Source organism: Varroa destructor, unplaced genomic scaffold (assembly GCF_002443255.2).
Source record: "Varroa destructor unplaced genomic scaffold, Vdes_3.0 BEIS01000007.1, whole genome shotgun sequence".
NCBI classification, from domain to species: domain Eukaryota; kingdom Metazoa; phylum Arthropoda; class Arachnida; order Mesostigmata; family Varroidae; genus Varroa; species Varroa destructor.
In genome coordinates, this window is record NW_019211460.1 from 6,647,415 (window position 1) to 6,667,634 (window position 20,220).

At 39.4% G+C, this 20,220-nt stretch overlaps 1 protein-coding gene across 10 annotated transcripts in view; it reads left to right on the forward strand.

The window, feature by feature from the left end:
• The window catches only part of LOC111254522 (uncharacterized), a 126,154-nt gene extending 108,810 nt beyond the window's left edge, over nucleotides 1-17,344 (forward strand). The window contains exons 2-9 of one of the 10 annotated variants that reach the window (XM_086973983.1): nucleotides 1,792-1,895; nucleotides 2,358-2,448; nucleotides 2,660-2,762; nucleotides 3,741-3,846; nucleotides 4,317-4,626; nucleotides 5,129-5,852; nucleotides 6,095-6,185; nucleotides 6,656-12,290. In XM_086973983.1, coding sequence (XP_086830109.1) covers nucleotides 1,792-1,895; nucleotides 2,358-2,448; nucleotides 2,660-2,762; nucleotides 3,741-3,761 — 319 coding nt within the window. In that variant the 3' untranslated portion in view covers nucleotides 3,762-3,846; nucleotides 4,317-4,626; nucleotides 5,129-5,852; nucleotides 6,095-6,185; nucleotides 6,656-12,290. Of the gene's footprint in view, nucleotides 1-1,791; nucleotides 2,449-2,614; nucleotides 4,627-5,128; nucleotides 5,853-6,094; nucleotides 6,186-6,655; nucleotides 12,291-16,319 lie in introns of those variants that run through there. The other 9 variants (XM_086973982.1, XM_086973984.1, XM_086973981.1 and 6 more) reach the window with 9 other exon arrangements.
• Nucleotides 17,345-20,220: the final 2,876 nt, after the last annotated feature.

A 20,220-nucleotide genomic window follows, 5' to 3' on the forward strand; every position in this document is an offset into this window, starting at 1 on the left:
AAAAGTGTGATGGTATTGAGAGAAAGGCGGGTATGGAAAGCAAGCGAAGAATCCGGAATGAACAAAAAAGTAAAATGGATTTAAATATCATCCTCGCCATAATGCTGCGTAGGATGAGACTTGTTCGAGTATGCGGCTCGTTCACTCACTCAAAGAAGCAGATATGCTTATAAATGCGAGTACTCAGTGACAAATGCCCAACCAAGAGGGTTGTCGAGTTTGATGAGAGGTTTAGTACTCCCCAAGAGATTATTGTACGAGACAAAAGAAAACATTCAAGATGTTCCACCTATCTGCTCTAATAAATATCAATATAAAAAGAAATCAATATTTCTTTTTCAAAATAGCTCATGCTATAAACTTGAGTCCCATACAATATATGCTTTATATGATAGCGCTTATCGTATAGTAGTTATCGTGTGTGAAGTTGGTGAAGCTTAAACCGAAGAGTGAGACAACACGAACATAAACAGGCTTATTTGATGCAGAGCGTAACCCGATCAAAACGTAATCGGGCTTCTGTGATCTATTTAAGTAGTAACTTGTACAGAACCTGGGACAGCGTAAGATTTACTGTTGACCCTTCCACGACTCGTTTACGGTGCCACCACAACGGCGGAGGAGTGTTGATATTCGTAGTTGAACAAATAGTAGGTTTGAATAGAATAAACCGATTTTCATTTTATGACACAGCAGATCTGCAGCATTTTTTAATGCTGAGTGACATTGGCAGGTCGAGGGTGAAGGAATAGGCACATAAATCCTGCGGTGAGTAACAGGACAAACTTATATTTCAAAATTTAACATTCGCCAAGTCTATGCAATGGTCAACGTATTCACTTGTAAACATATTCCGAATTATCCCTGAAGCTGTGCCGTTCCCGAATCGCAACTCCACTCAGACTACATCTTACCAGTTCTATGGTAGACTGCTTGTTCCTTACTCAATGAAAGTGAAGAATCATATATTTGGCTTTCGCGAGCTAATCACTGGAAGTATTCCATTATAAGTTATTTAAAGGTGCTATTAAACGTCATTTTATTCGTTTCGAGCTACAAGATGCGATAGTTTGCAGAAGTCAGAGGTTGCAACACCCTTTCTTTCGCTCCGCATATCCACCCTAAGTTATAATTAGGGTGCATGTAAACAATCAGTATTGTTTAGTGAAATATAATAATGTGTTATTATTCGAGGGTGAAAAAATAACGCTTGACACACAACTAGATTTAGGATTATGTGTATTTTGTCAGAAGCAGATCTAGCAATGTTGATAACTCATTTACATAGACGTTCACTGGCGATGTGTTTTGCTTAAGGACGTACAGCTCAAGAGCTATGAAAGCCTAGTTAAAACATCCGTAGCGCGTACCGTCTGAATCAAGATCCATTCTCTCGAAAAGACAATTTCCTTGGGGCTTTAATTTACTTGGATCGTTGGAGATAACGATAGATACAACCCCATTTGCTTAGCCCAGCTATCAGTCTATGTCTAATCGATATGTTTGCGGAGTACCTATGACCAGTTCGTATGCATCCGATTTGCGTTCTTTTTTTTACCAAAATATAAGATATGTAAACAATATTTGAATATTCTATTATTCGTCCTTAGCACAAGTCAGTTGAAGGAAACTAGCGGGGCTATAGCAGTAGACTAGTTCGAAGGAGGTTCGTATTGGTCGGAATAGGAACGCTGTCATACTGGAGGCAAGTAATGGGTCGAGTTTTCAGAGTGCGATACCATAGGAACTCGAACGGGGTCTACTTTTTAACCTAATCTCATCCCCCTTCAGGACGTACCAGCCCACTTCCGCAAAAGTCCGTCAACGAAGTCCGGTTACGGTACGGTACGGACTGCAAAGGAGTCTGCCACTGTACCGTGTGCCCTGGGGCAAGGGTTCGTCCACTTTCTGACCAACTTCTCCTTTCGGCTGGACCAACCTTGAGCTCACTTCAGGGCCTTGGATATTTCGCATCGTGGCCATGTTATTCCGCTTGGCCAGAATCTGGATCGTCCCGATATCAAACTATCTGGATAAATCTAGTTCGAAACTTGGATCGCTTAGCTGAACATACGCAGAGATGCATCACGTCCCACAATTATATATGTTGTCCAGAGAGCCATTTGTTCACAATAGTCCTTTTGCAACCTCTGTGTAGCTGGCCAACGGCGAAACGGTCCGTCAAACAATCCGACAAATCTAGTTAAATTCCTACTTTTTTAAGGCATGATCAAGCAATCTCAGGTTTTTCACGGTTTAAAGTTTATTTTATATACCAAATGATAAAGTGCTTATGGTTTATGATTTTAAATAAGAAACTCGATGTCGATACGTAATGTGTGTGTTGAACATTTTAGAGGAACAAAGGTTTTGTCGACGCGCTTCATTTGTAGTACCGTTACCGCTCGACACAGATGTTAACCAAGCAACTTCTCTCGTTCTATATGAGTAAGTGTTTTCTCCTTCATTCCCATATTTCCGTTTGTGTTTGCCCTTGCGGATTCTTCCCTTAAGGGACAATTTCAAATCTTATATATATTAGAGACAATCCTCTTACATTAGTTATTTTCAAAAAAGAAAAATTTTCTTTACTTCACTCTGATCTTTGAAATAGTTAAAGACTGCAGAATAATCAAGCAATATGTTGACTCTGTGGCAGAGCGGCGAGGACGATGAGAAATAGAGGACCGGTTTACACATCGAATTGGCTTAATACACTTCGATTTGTAATATGCCGTACACGCGTCTGGACAATGAGCTGTGTAAGAAAGAGTTTTTCAGTCGAATTTTCATTTGTTTATGTCTCGAGGTGTCTTAGCCCATGTAGAGTGTAACCCAACGCACCCCCAAAGCTTGTTTAATCTAGTTAATTGACGTTAACGGGGAGGTAACCATCGCTTGCGAAGTTCTACGCAAATATTGAAAGCTTACGATAATAGTGTGCAGGTAAAATGAGGAATAGCATGACCAAAATATTCCAAATGCTGAATAAGGCCTAGCTAGTAGATAGTTGACTTCCTTGATATCTCTACGTTAGCATTAAGCGTGCCAATCATAGAATCGTTCATTAAACGGCACTAAAATGTATCTTTCCCATATTGTTAATGCTTAGAGAACACGTTTACCCATAACGGTAGCATAGTTCTGCTGTACACTAAATGTTTATAAATACTAGACATTATACAAGCAGGGAATCATTTAATGTTTGCCTGCCTGAAGCCGTTACTTCGATCGCATAATCTCTTTGCGCAGTGTCTGGGTTATGAGATGACGTGGGTGACCGTTAGATGGCTCAATTTTTATAATTAGCGATTTGGTACTTCTCTTAGTTAATTAATGCGAGAAGATCGTAGGTTAGCCGAAGTAGAGGTCACACGTGGTAGCACTTATTTCGCGGCACCAAGATCAGTAGAGGTGGCTTAAAATTGGGTACCAGAATTCTATCGCATTTAATCTGCATAGTCCTCCATAGCTGAAGTTATTCTTTAGAAGTTACGATATGGATACACATGCCAAACGTGTAATACCGGTGCAAAACAAAGAGGCGTTTAAAGTATTCATGTAGGTTTTGATAGACAATGTTTTAGAATATCTTATGTGGAACGACGGACAGCCCAACAAAATCTTCGCCTCATGCAGTGATCCCTTAAGGCGACGGCTGGTGCAAATGATGTATGATGAAGAACCTTCGACTTTTTCAAGTTGAGAGTAATAAAATATTGCTGATTTATTGTTTTTAGGTAGTGAACGATCTGCTGTGATGGTTACTAAGCTATAGAACATGCGATCATTCATACTCTTCACGGATATTTATTTTTAGATTCTGCCAATCATGCAGGAGATCAGGTGAAAAGAGGTTTGAGCTTTTTAATAAAATAGGTGGAGACTAATAGAATATCCTGCCATCTTGATATGGTTTATTGCTATCAAATTAAGTCTGCTATGACTATGTACCATGACTTCAAATATGTGAAACAAAGGACCTGCTCACTCAGAATTACAATAATCTCTTAGGCTACCAAAGGCATCGAGGGTACGCCTAACGTTATCGTCCTTACAACAACGCAAATACAATTTTTGCCTTAAAATCGTTTGCATTTATAAAAATAAATATTCTGCTTTCCTTTAGGAAAAATTTATTTAGGAATATATTTAGAAAAAAATTTAGGCATACTTTTTTCGAAAAACGTTAACAGGCCCAAGATTCGGATATACTGGGCATAACAAAAAATTGAATAAACGACAAACTGTTATGCAATCTGTTTGCTCATTGATAATTTGTAGTAAAAAAAATCATAATATCTACTTCGAACTAGTTTCACAGATGACTTGGCATGGCCTCATCACTTCAGTCTGAATCGTGTGTACTGACGCACTGTGCGCTCCGACCCCGTGTAAATTTCTACGCATCGATAACACCACCGCGTGGGGAAGAATATGCCAAAAAAAAAAAAAAAAAAAAGAAAAGTTCGTTTTTTATACGATGTTTGTCATCGAGTGCTTTTTCAGGTCCTTTGCACAGTCATGGCAGGGGATAAACTCGTCGCAGTCAGCTATACCAGACACTTCTAGCCCTTTCGGCCTGCAAGAGGAATCGGCAACGAATAGCTATGCTAGGAAAACGAGGTAATAATCGCATTTTTATTTAGGCCGGGACAAGAATGGGGCATCATTTGCCCTTGCGTCTGCTTTCTCGCATATCCCTTTATAGATTCTCGGTTAATATAAAAATGGTAAGGCTTGCCACCATGTGCAACTAATATCTTTAGCTAGCGACCAGCTTCTGTGGTCACAACAGTCTCCTGACCGTTGATGTGCTGTCTTTATTCCGTAACTGAATATCAGTCGCCTGTCGTTGTTAGCTCCACACAATCACACCACTTTTCCTGTCATTCACTGAACCTGCTATTATTCTATGCAAAAATAGTTTGAATAAAGCTTTAGACTTTGCAGGGGGTAATAACACAGCCAAGAGAACTACGAGTGATTTCTACCATAGTGATTTTAACGATGCCACTATTGGACTGGTCTTACGATCGCTATATACACACTTTCTCACACAAATGAAATACGTCATCCTTTAACTTTGTGTTTTTGATAAGTGTTTTTAACACTTGCGTCTTTTCAGAGAACAAGTTGGAAGAAAATAGGAATCTAAAAGATCTAGTACAGATATTCGTGCGCCGGTTCGATGTACGGCGGCGTCAGAGGCCACAGCGATAATGGGGGGTGCGTCCAGTATTAGCCGATAATTCTCGACCTTCATCAAGATAGTGTCGTCTGTATTCCCCCGTCGTATCCCCCTGCTGCTATCCCCACATCCTCTAGATTCCCTTTCGACGACTTCTCCTCTTCAAGCGTCTGGATATTGGAGCACTCTGCCAGGGTGGCCGTGGGCTGCGTCCGAAGAGATCGACCTCTTCGACCGAAGCAGGATAGATGTTGTACTGATTGTTAATTGAACAAACAGGATCCTGTGCAGAAATGGGGATAAACTCAGAGCCGATGACGTCTGGCTTGGCCTGCTTGGACGCAACGATCGAACCGACATCAGGATAATCATGGTGGTGGTCTTCAAGAGTTGCTGCCGGGAGAAACCTTGTTCGTCAGTGACTTCCACGATCGACGGCCTGAGAGAGCAGCCGTAGGCTAGGTTGTAGCAACGCTGGCCTGTAGCAGTAACGATAGACGAAGATCTTAAGTCACCGGAACAGGTGGGTCAGGAATCTTTTTGTGCCAGAGCGACAAGGAAGTACGGTCATACTGCGCGGTCAAGAGCGAACGAAAGGCAAGGGCGGACGGAGCAAAAAAGAGTGACGGACGAGTTCTGCTAATCGCTCCAACGTATCGCGGTAAGCCGCGCGCCACCAAGGTAGAGGTCGGTCGAGGTGGCAAGAATGAAAAAAGCTACATTTATTTATTTCTTATTTTAGAATCATTTATACATTTATTTAGAATTATTACGCGGAGAACGTGCTAGTGGCCTAATCTAAGCTATATGTTAGAAACGTTCGGTTGACAGAGTAATCGGTGACGGAAATATGATTGACCGAAATTACATCGCAGTATAGTCACATGTTTTGTTTGTTTGTAGATGTAAATGCATGGACTTATTGGCTAGCTGTAGCGGTACTTTGGAGGAGGGGGCAGTAAGTACAACAAAACACGGATCAAAGACAAAAAAAGTAAGTAAACCTAAAATGCAACCAAATAACGAGTACTTAAACGAAGCTATGTCCTGAGTTTGATGTCAGAATATGGCATAATTTATTTTTATCCTTACATCCTTTACAACAAAATCGGGCACTGCGATGGGGAGCACATCTACCGTTGCAGTGATCTGTTAAAAAAAAAAAAAGAAAATTATCTGATTAGGTTGTGCCTCTTCTACAAGCTATAAAAACGTAAACTATGTGTTGTCATAGAAACGTCAACGCTTTTATTCAATGTCATGTACGTTAGTTACTTCACAACGGGTTCACGCCGTACCCCAATCGTCTGCGTATATATAAAAGTAAGAAAAACTCTGGGACGCGGAAGGCAGCTCTTTCAAGAACAAGTTCGAAAAAGTGTCTTCGGAAGAGAAATGGCCTTAAGCTAAATTGTGTTCTTCCTTAAAGTTCACACCGTTCCTTTCATTTCATGGCGTTTCAAGGTGCTTTCTCTCCAACTGAACGTGAGGTGATGAGATCCACCGATCTTTCACGCACCATCTTTCAAAATAGGTTGCAACTTGCGGGGCGGCCCACAGCTGACAACTGTTCTAGATTTCTGTATACAGGTGTGTACATCAAAAACAATTGATATCCACTTGTGTTCACTTTTAAATTTACGCATGAACCCATTTCACTAAATCAAAAGCAATGTCCCAACGACCTCAATAGTTTTGGGGCCAAAGGCTTTCCCCATCTAATCCTAGCAACAAGCTTCATTCTGCTAACTTCTGTTATGCTTCTCTGGAATTCAGTTTCCATATAGGGTAATCTTCAGAAGCGAAGGCAGTTTTCCTCACAATTGGTGTTTAAGTGCTTGTCATGAAATAGGACTAAATAAATTATATATCAAGACGACAGCTAAAAGAAAGGGGTCGAGGTGAGCTACTGAAAAGCTACCTTTACTAGAAGTTGAAAACGCTGAACATAATATCATCTGCATGTCGACAAGACGCTATGGTTCCTTTTGACAAGATAAACACAAATCAACATTAACAAAAAAAAATTGCATTAATAACATGTCATTGGGAAATATATGTGATATAAGAGCTAGATATGTACAAGATAGCGCCATGTACGACGTTATAGATTTTCTTGTCACCGTTTTCGTTTTGAAGGCGATATGAAATATATAGACAGTAATTACCGAACGTTGCAGGAGAAAGGTGTGCTTGTGCCGCAGCTCAAGTCCTAAAAAGTCACTTGATTCACCCCAAATACATACATACTGAAAAATGATTAATAGCACCACTGCTTGCCGTTTCGCTCATACATAGCATTGTCAGCCAAAGAGCAGGGCAAACATTCACTTGAATCGTAGATTTCAGACGCCCACCACTAATGGCCAAGGCACGGTTACGTACGTGGCACCTATATAGTTTACGAGACCAATTAATGTCTTGATCAGAGTCAGTCGAATCGCACTCATTACCAAGGAATACCTCGAGCCTTGAAAATGACGAATATTATTATCAGAATAATAATGCTTGTGATGAAATTAGGTATGCACTTCGCTTTGAAGACTATCTTGAGCAGTGAAGAGAGTGGCATTATAATCTGGTGATAGCTAAATCTTCCCACTTCAACAGAACCATTGGATAGGCCATTTCAGTTACGAGTGACATAACAACAAGGAGTGATTACTTTGTGCGTGTTCGAGCGCTGAAAGCTCTTTTACACTTTATCGATCAGTCGGGGGAGCGTCGGACAAAAATAGCTGAATTGGCAAAATTAACTAATCAGAAACAGCTAGACAAATATATACTAGTTAACTAAATGCACAACTCCCAATGAGAAGCGACTGGTTTAGACGAGATCCAAAAATGTGTTCAAAAAAAAAAAGTTTGGCTGCTGTGGAAACCAGGCGACAATGCCCCCGCTTATATCGCATCAGATAGTCCCCTGTAACTGGAATAATGTGAGTACTAGTTTCGGTTACCCAGAACCGTACAGCGATAGAATAATATGTCCTACTGGCAGGCTTGATGTACGCAACGTGCAGTCGAATAAATACGACCTTTTTGGTCATAGCGAAAACGGCACGATACTTCCAGAGGTTCACGGCCATGACGCCTATGCTTTGTGGAAAAGTTGAGAGGTGACCGAAATTTTATTGTACTATCACTGGGTCTCGATGGTGGCTCATACCTGTTGTTACGTTGTTGCGATTTTATGAACCCTAAAATAGATATCTGTAATCGAAAATCTGACTTCGTATCTCGATATATCGATCGATCGATCTTGTATTAACGGCGCTCGTGTGCAAATCCTGATAAATATTCTTAATAAAATGATGTATCGTGATACTGATTTGCTTCGTTTCATATTAAATTGACATCAATTTATGTGCGAATTTCGTCAGTCACGTTTGTATCGTCGTTTAGGGTATCCGCACCTCCCACCCTTTTCTCAAAAGACATTTCATAATACTTATGAAATACTAGTGTATTTGTATAGCTTCTCAGATAAATTCAGAGGAACGGTCGTTATAGAATTCGCAGAATCAAAAGCTCTTTAGTAGCATTTTTGATATCTAGACATTTTAAATGATAAACACGTCCTCTGGTTGGTGACTAGATTAAATATTTCGAGTTTTACACGCGGTGCTGCCATGGGGCGTCAATTTTTGGAATAAAGAAATTTATTATTAACACGAAGCTCTATGTTGGAGTATCGGATAAATAAATAAAATACCGAAGGATATCTTGGGTCTTATTACACTGATTTTCACAAAATGATGACCAATTTGCTAGAAACCTCTATTTTTATAGGTCTTGCCCATCAAAGCTATATATGAATGCATTGTTCTCAAAAAGCTGATAAAACCGCGTTACGCCCCAATTTCGATCTTGACATATAACTTTTTATGTGATTATTGCAGTGACAGCTTTGTACTATTCACAGTATTAGTGAAGTAACAGTATCAAAGAACTGCGAAAGGAAGGACGTTAATTACTTTCCTCTGGTTACTTGAACCCAAAACAGATGTTTCAAAAATACCAAGTTTGACTTGAAGCCCTTTACTCATAACGCTCCCCCATGTTCGTAGCCGATCACCAGTTGATCCGTAGTTGGATCGAATATATTTAAGTGGCATTCAGGTCAGCCGCTTAAGATCACTCTCAAAACAAAATGAGCCTGCTATCTCGTTATTCCTATAGATTTTGTTGGTTGACAGTTAGGTATAGCCTTGAACCATCAGCATGTTGTTATTTTCGTAGCTTATCGCTACGATAGCGACTTGCAGTGCCGTTCCATGCTAGTTTCAATAGGACAGACGTTGAAGACATCATGATTTTATGATTGCTGGCGGACGTACAACGAGGTGCCGAATAAAAAAACCTTTGAGTTTTAAGAAATCCGTTAAAATGTTCTTGATTAAGCCAAGATAATTTCCTTCGTTACCTTGAGGTGTTATACTTGGTTTATTTACTACATAACAATTATCGTTACGACTGGGTATAAGGGTGTGCCACAGAACATATCTATACAGTCTCCTGAAGACCAAGCTCGCATAATTGCTGCAGGCCGTATCCTAGGAGTAAACTCAAGTTTAAATTCGATTGCCTTTTAAAAGAATAATTAAGAGGATTATAACTCCTGGAGGATTGAACATGGACCCCACGGTTGGAGTTCTGGTAGAACGATGAAGCTCTTTAAATAGATAGAGGCTTTTTATAGATTCTCAGGTTAGCGAATAGTACTACGGGCGTTCCGGCCTTTCAGTTCTCATTATGCACAGTAAGCCTCATCTTGCTAAAATTCTATGTACAGAGCGCTTTAGGAGCCAATCGGCTTTGAAAACAATGACAGAAGCCATTAGAGCTACGACTATTCCAGGTTAAATATCAAAAGATGGAAGACAAGTCCTTTAGACAAGTTTATGATTTTTCTCGCATCAGACTAACGCCACAACTCGATGTACGTTTACATGCACAAGTTATGAAGGTATTAATGCAAGACAACTGTATGGTCGGGACGCGTTTCCTTTGCCACGGTCTCTTCAATGTGGCGCATACCGTTCTTGAAACCAATCTCTCCGCAGGAGCTTTGGGACTGCCTCTGCTTCAAATTTTCCCTGTTATCGGCACTACCTCAAACAGTACGAAATTCTTCCCATTCACCATCTGCCGGGAGTAAGCCGAAATCTTCAGGACTACTTTGGATTCAGTAGACTCGTTACTGAACTGCCCGAAACAGGAATTCTTGATCAACAAGATGGCGTCGATTTCCATCAGTGGATGCCTGACTGGATAATCCCGTTTATCGGATGGAGATCTGGTTTGCAACTAGTAGTATCTTATCTGCTAATAAATTCCCCAATGTTAAAAAACGGCTCGATATAAAGGTTATACGTGCTGCGAAAAATATACTTATCGATAATGACTCGCGTCAAGATGTAAAGGATGCGCTCTACGGATTACCCAGACAGAGAATAGATTTAAGAATGGTTTCAATTATCCAACCTTTGACCAGTCGTTGAAAGGTGCGATTAGCAAACACCAAGGCACAGCACATCTGCTTGTTGATTCGAAGTTCTCTAGTTATCCTACCGATCCTCAGACAGCCGTCAGTGCGGGCAAACAGATGGGGCATGTAATGCATTCAAAGCATAGGTGAAGAAGAACTCTTTTTCTGATGAGTATTTCGGATGTCTGGCGATCCATTAGCATCTTCCTGCGGAACGTATACTATAGAACAGGTCGACGACCCAATGGCAGTTCTTGATGGCCGAAACAAGGTATGCGGCCAAGAGCAAAGGGTTTACGTGTAGCCGACGCTTGGACAATGTCTGTAGTTACTGCAGATCATTTAAACGCGTCGGCTGTTTTGGTCGATAGGAAAGCTGGCCGTCTCCTTTTAAAGGGCCGCAGCGATGTACCTTATGAACCTGCTAATCATTCGATCTCGATAGATTTGTGCAGACTGATATGATGGCTGTTTATGCGATATTTAAAGCAGATCTACATTTCGTTATGCTACTATCTAGCATGCCAAAATGAGATCGTACTCGATAGTTACTTGTCTGGATTCACGGTTTACGTTTTCAAAAAAATGAAGCACAATATGCCATCTTGCACAAAGTATTTCATAAAGCCAATGCTTTTTGAAAATTAATGCTGCCTGGGAACGAAACTGGGCTCTTTATGTGGCATTAGCTACGAAAATATATTCTGTAACTTGTAATAACCTGCTGTCCGCTATAGACTACGAAATGCTCACACGGTTAAATTCTACCAGAGGTTAGATAAAGATAAAACAGCAGTAATAAACAATTTTCTACTCTTTGTTACAGATTTATTTAGTTTGTACCTTTCTTACATCCGACATGCTTCAGGAATGAATTAGATCGTATACTATACTTGCTATTGTAACTGAATGTATATGCACTGCGGATCCTAGTCTTCATCAGATCATAAGCAAAAAGCACCAGTAATTCATATCATGGCTAGGTATCTGGGTTTCATTTGGCATCTGTCCGTATATACCATATATGCGATCTCAATCAAAACGCGATACCATCTATTGAGAAGAATATTTCAAGACTTTTAAATGCATGTTGACCCTCTAGGCTTTGGCCTCGATTACGTGGACTATGAATTTAGTGTTGGCCTGTAACTGAACTGTCGGCTAAGTTTTAAATGGAAACTAACTGGATAGAAAAGATTTGTTCACTTAAACTAGAACAAAAAAAAAAAAAAAAAAGGGGCTATATTTCAAATATAGTCTCCTTTAAAATGAAACAGATGGAATAAAAAAAGAACAACTAACAAACTAACTAACCATAGGGGAAAAAATGGAAGAAAAATAACGATAGAGGATTTATGAAATATATATAATTTACACATTTTCAGCGTTGAAACTTCAAGTTACTTCGTGTCACGCTGTCTTCTGTCACCTGCAGCTTAAGCTGCCCTGGCAAGCAAATGTTCGTTGTTACAATAGAATAGGTAGCATTAGACCGCTTATTTACTAACCGAAATGTTATGAAATTAGTCTATGTTCAAACCTGAATCTGAGCAGATCCTGCCGCAAAAAGACAAAAGGCCGATCATTAGGACAGGTCATGAATATATATTGCTCGGTCTCTTCTAATTAATAGTTAAGCATTCTAAATGTGGTATTGAAGCCTGTAAAAGGACTATGGAAACAGTGACTGACCTAGATCTAGATCGATTATCATATAGTGTCGTAAATTAAAAGCAAAGGACAAGTAGCTTGCCTTAATCCGTGTCTCAAGTCTACCTATGACAGAAGATTTTTAATCTTCTATCACATGCGTCTGCTAGCAAGGTACCGATGCTAGCGAATCGTGCAGCGGATAAGCATAGTCGGTTAGTTCTGCAGTATTTCCGTACCAATTTTAAATTAAAACAATTATCAAAATCGTTGAATCGTGCCGTGATGAAGAATGACTAATTTAAAATGACTTCCTTATCATGTCCGATACTGTACGACGCTTCTAATGGAATAGTATCTGAAAACACAGGATCGAAATTCTCAGCCTTAACCCTAGAATGTTACGAACAAGACTAGGCCTATGGCAATCTTCCTAATTGACTGGGGGAACCTTATGCGATACATCGATGTATTGCATAGATGTTTTATAATTTATATGCTATCTAGGTTATTGCTATATATTGTTTTCGTATTGTATAGTGCAAACTCGGGAAAGAGCATAGGTACATATTCATGCTGTTTTATAATGGATTCATTCCACGGCTTTCCTAGCTATTGAGTAGCTTTTAAAAGTATTTGGTGAGACAGACGGCAAATAGTTAACGGATTTTTCGACATATGGCTTAACCAACGAGCACATAGACTATTTTTTTTTAGAGGTTTCGTTCATATTACGTTAAAGTGGGTTTAAAGGTTAATGCGTCGATACCTCTTCGCTATCGTAGCTTCAGTCAAATCCACCCGTGTTAGCTTAAGCATGTTCATTTCGAGGATCTACATAAATATATGACTTCATTATATTTAAAAGAGGCGTTGCTGGGTGCGGTTCAAGCTAAGAGCTAAGACTGTGCGTTCTTCAGCAGATCATCTTCACTCTAACAAATCGTGCACGATATTCCTTTCAAGACTGGCGATGTACCTCCGAAATCAAGCAAAACTCCAATGTCTGTAATCTTAGGACATTATATCCCTATACATAGCTAAATCGATACCGCCATATCTTACAAGACACGAATGCAGACTGCTCGAGGTAAAGTTCATATAACGGTTTCAGACTGTGGCCTGATTAGAGATTTTGCAATTAAGTAATTTTTCAATGAGAAAATACGAAGAGCGAAAAGGCTTGGAAACCCGAATATCACGCGCAGGATTTAAATTACAGCTTTAAAAAGGGTAAGGAACTCGGATAATAAACTTTTCAGCGGCGGATATCATATCTACTCTATCTATGTACTTTTAACGTACTTCTGTATTATGAATCTCATCCGGCTGAGAATACTATATTTAAAGCTGTCCAAGAAGAAATCGTGCTCTGCTGATCGCTATTTGGGCTACTGCCATTTAATTTTTCTTTTCTTTTTTATGGAGACCACATGCATGGTGGCAGGGAGACTGCTTGGAGTGTTTACGCCTACCTGATGTCTATGACGAACATGGAAGACAAATGTCTTGATTTGAGGTTGTTCCTTGACGAATCTTGATATTCTTCCGCATACCCAAGCCATCAAGCTACAGATGGAAAATGGCAAAAACGTCACTGTCTATTTTGTCAAAGCAAAGTTTTAAGGACTGCACGTATTTCTCACAAGGTCATCATTGCTGCAGGAAAATTAAAATCGCAGTAACTGCAATTTTTTTCTGATATTAACGATCTACATCCTCTGAAGTACCAGACAAGATTTTTGTTGCGCATCACTTGCCCGGTGCCGATCAAGTCCTCCTGGATTATTAGGGGTATCCGGATATCCTTTTTCGGATCCTTGACATTCACGCTTTTCAATTGTAGTTGCTTGACCAGTCTCGCCCGTTAGCGAACGAGTTCGAATTTTACGTGAGAGTTGTGGTGTGCGTATTGCAGGCGAAAACAAAAAGGGACGATGAGTTATCCATCCAATTCTATCAAGCTCTAGAAAGCAATAGCCTCTTTCAGGTGGTTCTAATCGTCTAGCGTTCGTTCAGTCACGGAAAAGTTTGACTAGTGAAATTCGAGGGCATAGTCAGGGCACTCCTTCATTGACTTCTCCATTTTGCTGGCATCGATTTGATTGTAACTTCTCGTACGCAGACGGTCTTTTCTTACTTCCGACATAGCGTGACGTGCAACGAAAAATTTTTCCTAGTTGCGTACGTCTACAGCTGTCCGATGAGATAGCCTGTTGATTAGCATTTCGTCACATGTTCCAAATGCTCCATAATTTTACACATGAGAAACGGGGCTTTGACGACCATAGCAGGTGTGGGCAAGTGACTGAAAGTGCGCAGTCTGAAGTGTTTGTAAGTGGCCCATAACCCTCTCATGACTAAAAGGACCGCTTGCCATTCGTATGCTTCTGCAGTTAAAACTGGTAATTTTGCTGAAAATTGAGCAATTAGAAGATTCTGAAGATGCAAGTGACAACTATTCCGCAATTATGATTTAAATAAAAACTATTGGCAATATTAAACTTTTTGATCGGACGCAATATTAACGTAATAGCTTGACATTATTTTACAATCTATTATGTGTCCTCTATTTCCACTTAAAGCTGCGTTAATATTTCGAGAGCATTTTGCATAACCAACACTCTATACTCATTTGTCTATAGTAGATCTGTTTTTTTTTTTTTTTTTTTTGTTAATCCTCTTTATCATTAAACGTACCAGTATTTTATTGTAATGTTTATTAAAAGATTAAATATATATATCTATCTGACATTACTGAAGAATGCATTTCCACCAGAAGCGAAATACAAAATTGGATCAAAAACAAATTATTTCCAGTTCCTTCTTTATTTCAAGGGACGCTAACCTGTATATAAATAATAACTATGAAATGTTTTTTTGGAAAGTTCCAAAAGCAACCCTATTTTTTCGACTTCCTTCTCTCTCAGATGTCACACTTTTAAACGTAATCATGACCGAAGCGTTTTTTGAATATACGTACGCACACAGTGACTTCAATGAAATTAGAAGCAAACATTAAATAAATAGAAAATCTATTTGATGTATACTTTAAGTTAGATTTCATATGAATGCTTCACAGATAAGATAGTTTATCGTCTGCAATCAACATTCTACATTACAGCTTACGTATAACTTACTGAATCCGCAGAAGAGTGGGCCTTCTTAAATCTCTCTTTTTGAATACCATTTGAACAAAAAGCAAATTGCCACTGGTTACCTTTGAATTAAAAAATACCATATTTTCCATTTTTCATCTAAATCGTAATGTATTGAAGGTGACAAAGTTTCTACAGTAGTTTCAAACTATGCTAGAATAACAGTATTACACACTTCGATGGATTAAACAAATCGAATTATTTTTAAATTGTTGATAAAAACGCCGCAAGGAATAAAAATAAATTATTTAGTTATTTGACATTATTTAGTTATTATTGACATCAGTTTACCACATGAAGACCGGTGCCAAATGCAACATGCGCTTATATATCGCTATTCCCCTAACAGTTTTTTTTAACTATTTTTGGACTAAAACGTCGAACTGAGCAGGAACTGAATAGAAACAATAACGTTTGTAACAGCGCTTCTCCCTCGTAATCCCCGTGGATTTTTTCTACTTGGGAGTCGCACACACATTAATCTTCCATAAAACCCCAAAGAGTCTACTACAAAACTAGATTCCTTTCCAGAATACCAATACTCTACTACTGTCAACGGGACAGCACACGTGTTGTCCTAATTGTGCCCCGTGTATCACATACAGGTATCGAAGGCCACAATGGGTACAACATAAAATAATGTAGGTGAAAAAATACTCCGAATAATTTTATAATGAGTCAACGGTGTAAGTTTCACATTATCAAGCAAAATAATTGGAAGTGAGGCTTGGAGTGCATAATGCATTTTCCAGTTACTAGTGGACCTCTCTTGGGGTACGTAGAAATAAATAGATAAGTTGCATGCCCTCTTGATATTATTTCGTTTTAGTCCTATCGACGGACGCGAGTCTATTCGAGACTTCTTCGCCCGCGAAGATACCTCTGGTTTTTCAAGAGAAAATTTGAGTATCCGGAGGATTATAGAGGAAGTCGCCCCCGGCTTCCTCTGAACCCCTTTCCCTTTCTTCCTGTGGAGAGATGTAAAACCGCTTCCAAAGTTAGATGGGGCTCATCGAAGGAAATCCTTTTGACGCTGGGTTCTCTTTGCTCGTCTGTCGAGGGTTCGGGGTAGATGGGAGGTTTGTGGTTGGCAGCGACGAGAATACCAGAGCATTGACGGTGACAACTAGCGGAAGTGTTTTGCGTCATTAATAAAACGACCTGAGACGCACAGTGGTATCGTAACGCCGACGCGTAATATAGCAAGACCCGACAATTGAGAAGCCGTCACCTAGAATCACTACAAAGGAAAGCTCACCGAAGCGTCCTATCCAACGAAGAGAACAGTTCGATAGTAGAAGTAAGTGTGGATACATCTAAGAAGCATACCTAAAATTGTGGAATGAAAAAACATGTTAGGTTAACTTATTAACAGCTAGAATTTATAATCGAGCTAGTGGCAAAGCGTTTTTGCTGACTTAATCGAGGAACCTCCAAGCGCGTTTATGCTACTGTCTATGATGTGGGTGATTTTGGAGTGCATTGTTTGAAAGTATTTGAACTTCCAGAACGAAGGCTGCGCCCTAATCATACAAACAGGAACGGGTCAGTCCATTGGTGTTAAACCGATCAGGTTCGCCGTAATATTTCCAATGATTAAAGTAAAAGCATATTCTTCTTGCGTAAATCGTACTTGAAAGAACTTTTAGAACGTCAACAATACGCATCCATTTACCACCTTGCCAAACAAAACGTGTATATATATATATATACGTGAATATATATATATAAACGTGAATATATAACGAAAATATACGCAGAGAAATGTCGCTTATGTTTCGAAGCAAATAGAAATCTCCATGAATATGAAGTATTCGTCTGATCCGATGTCATATCGAGAGAAAGGAAAATAAATTTCGATACTATCTGGACAAAGCGGTTTTTTTTCAACTGTCAACTGTAAACATCAGTGCTTTGCATAAGCAGTAGATTCTGCTTCTTCACTATTATATTATTATTATTTTAAAGCTTTATGTTGTTTGGATCAGACAAACGTCATGGAACCTTTAGACTATATGCAGAAGACGCACCGAAGATAGGCTTGGATCATTTGTTAAATGCAGAAACCAAACGTTCTACATACCGTTGCTCATGGAACAGCTTTAAATGGTACGTAAGCAGGCCGATTCTTCGATTATTACGCAATTAAATTATGAAGGATAAGGAAGAAAGCGGGTTCAATCTCTCTCAAAGGGGATCTCTTCCTTACCAATTGTATTTTTATAGAGCTCTTTCCAATTAACGCAGGCTACTAATTCTCGCCGTAGAGTGGATACTGGCAAACGGTTGACCTGCCTTCTAACGTCTAAAACTCTAAAAAACACCCGTTAATGATGAAAAGTAGTATCCAAATTTTGCACAACTAAACATATCCTCAAATTAATTTTTGTAAAAACTAGCAATGACTCCAAACAAATTTATTATTTAGAAAGCTAAATACAGACAGGATAGAAATAGATATTTAAAGTCAACTACCTACCATACAATGCGATACGTATGCATTTTAGCTTTCAATAAGCTACAGTCGAATGTCTCCTTCGTGTGTATACCGAGAAAGCGTTTTAACGTACAATTTGCACAATGTTCCTTCGTTGGCCACATGCGTCCCTCCTGACGCTACCTACGGCAATCAGCTGGAGACAGGAACATAACCTAAAACCTAATCGGTATGAAAAGTGGTGCCGCACTTCACGCCGTTGCGCAGTAATTTGTATGATTTATAGAATGTGTCATTTAAATTTCCCATAGGATCCTTTGAAGGGACATTACAAGGAGAATTTAGAAAAAAAGTAGACTAAAGCTTTTGTTCAGAAAGCTTTTTTCGAAAAACCGTAACGTGCACATATTATTTCCACTATACTATGATGGATCGCGCTCGAATACCACCTCCAGAGCTCATTTCTAGTACATACCTGCTTCATGAAATCATCACAACGCAAATGCAGGCACTGAAAAATAACGTTAGAGCGAATTAGGTTATAGCAACGTTATAACACTTCACAGAGAGGAAGGACGTGCATGGAACGTGTAAGTCTCTAATTCGTTAACAACGGAACGAAAAGGAGTCCATTTGTGTAATCTTCGCCAGATCTACAGAGGTAAAAGGTGCGCAACTAGATCGTCCGTCTGAGAATCAGCTCGAGCATTCTAAGGATGTCACTTGAACATATTAAAGCAATTTGTGTTCTTGCAATTCCTAAACTTCGAGTACTAATAACACCGCGCAACTGTTCTTACATAGCATGAAGATAGGATAGGCTTCATTGAAGTTATTCGTCATTTCAAAGATTGTAAGATCTGCTCTATTGTTCTGAGATTGAGGTGATGTGATAGTGCTCCTACGATCACTGTTAACTCAGAAGTAATTCTAGATCTTCAATGTATTTTGTTACGTAGTGGCACCGCCATGCCATAAAACAACGTTTGCAGTTATATGAAAACTACAATAGGCGTATAGTGTTGACAGGGAAAGGCCACTCGACACTCAATCAAAACCGGCCCCTCGCACTGAGCTGGTTTTAGGCGTCCCTATAGGATTACAGATGGAGTTTCAGGCTTTCTCTAGGGCGGCTAATCAGAACCGGCTTCACCGTCACTTCATTCAAACGGCGACTTTTGAACCACAGGCGGCGCATCCAGCGTCAGTTTGTAACGTGGCTAGTGCCAGAATGCGTCTTGTCTATAGATAGATACGAAGATATGAGACCGCATCACGTCAACTCACGTGTCTGCAACCGATTCTATTGGAGGCATTGCTTGACTAATTATCTGCTACCCCAATTCTGTTGGAGCACATAAACGTTTCATAAACGGAACATTTTCGATGAAGAATGCCCAAGCGTTGAAAGGTTGATCTCAACGCAGCGGCGCTAAGACAGTCGGACCTACTTTAGGCTGTTAAGAAGTTGGCCAAATATTTCTTCAAAGAATAATTTTCTTTAAAATGTGTTCCTATCCGAATGCATACGATGTGTGTGTCTAGGTTATACCCGTAAGCAGATGCCTAGAGAAAAGGATTTCGGCCACCTCTATTATTTAACTAGAGATTTTGTAATGGATGCTTGCAATTGGCGTTGGTAATCAGGCTAAATTAAATAAGTAAGCTAGCTTATAGTTGATGAATATATTTCGATCGAATGCTAGTTACAAGTATTAAAACGTTGAGGTTTTCTAAATACTCTTAAATCCAAACCATACAACCTCACGCATACGTCGCTGTTTATCGGAAGTTTTCCAGAAGAAATGTGATGAGAGACTGTGTGGAATATGTTTCTGTATGCAATACGAAATGGTCCTAGAAATCACAGGCTGATGACATCTCCCTCTTCGAATTGAAAAGCATAGGCAGAAGTGCCTGAAGTTAAAACGAGAAAGCAAACGTTAGAATTTTACCAACTTGCCTTAATACACCCAAGAGTTTACACACAGCTCTCCCGTATAGCTAACCTTGCTACAAAAGAATATAGAACAGCTGTTTGCATTAAACAATTTAATAAAATCGAATATCTCCCTCAGAGAATACGATACTTTTTGAGTCTTTAAACCTTCTAAAGGGCATTTAGTTGAGAAACTACTTTTAGATTCCACAAAGGGAAGGATGGCAATGATTACACAGTTTCTATTTCGCATGCCCACCTCTATAATAATATCAACGTCGTGTTATTTTAGATATGAAAACGCGTTAGTAAATTTATGTGACAATAACCCATTGTCAAAGAATTACAAACGCT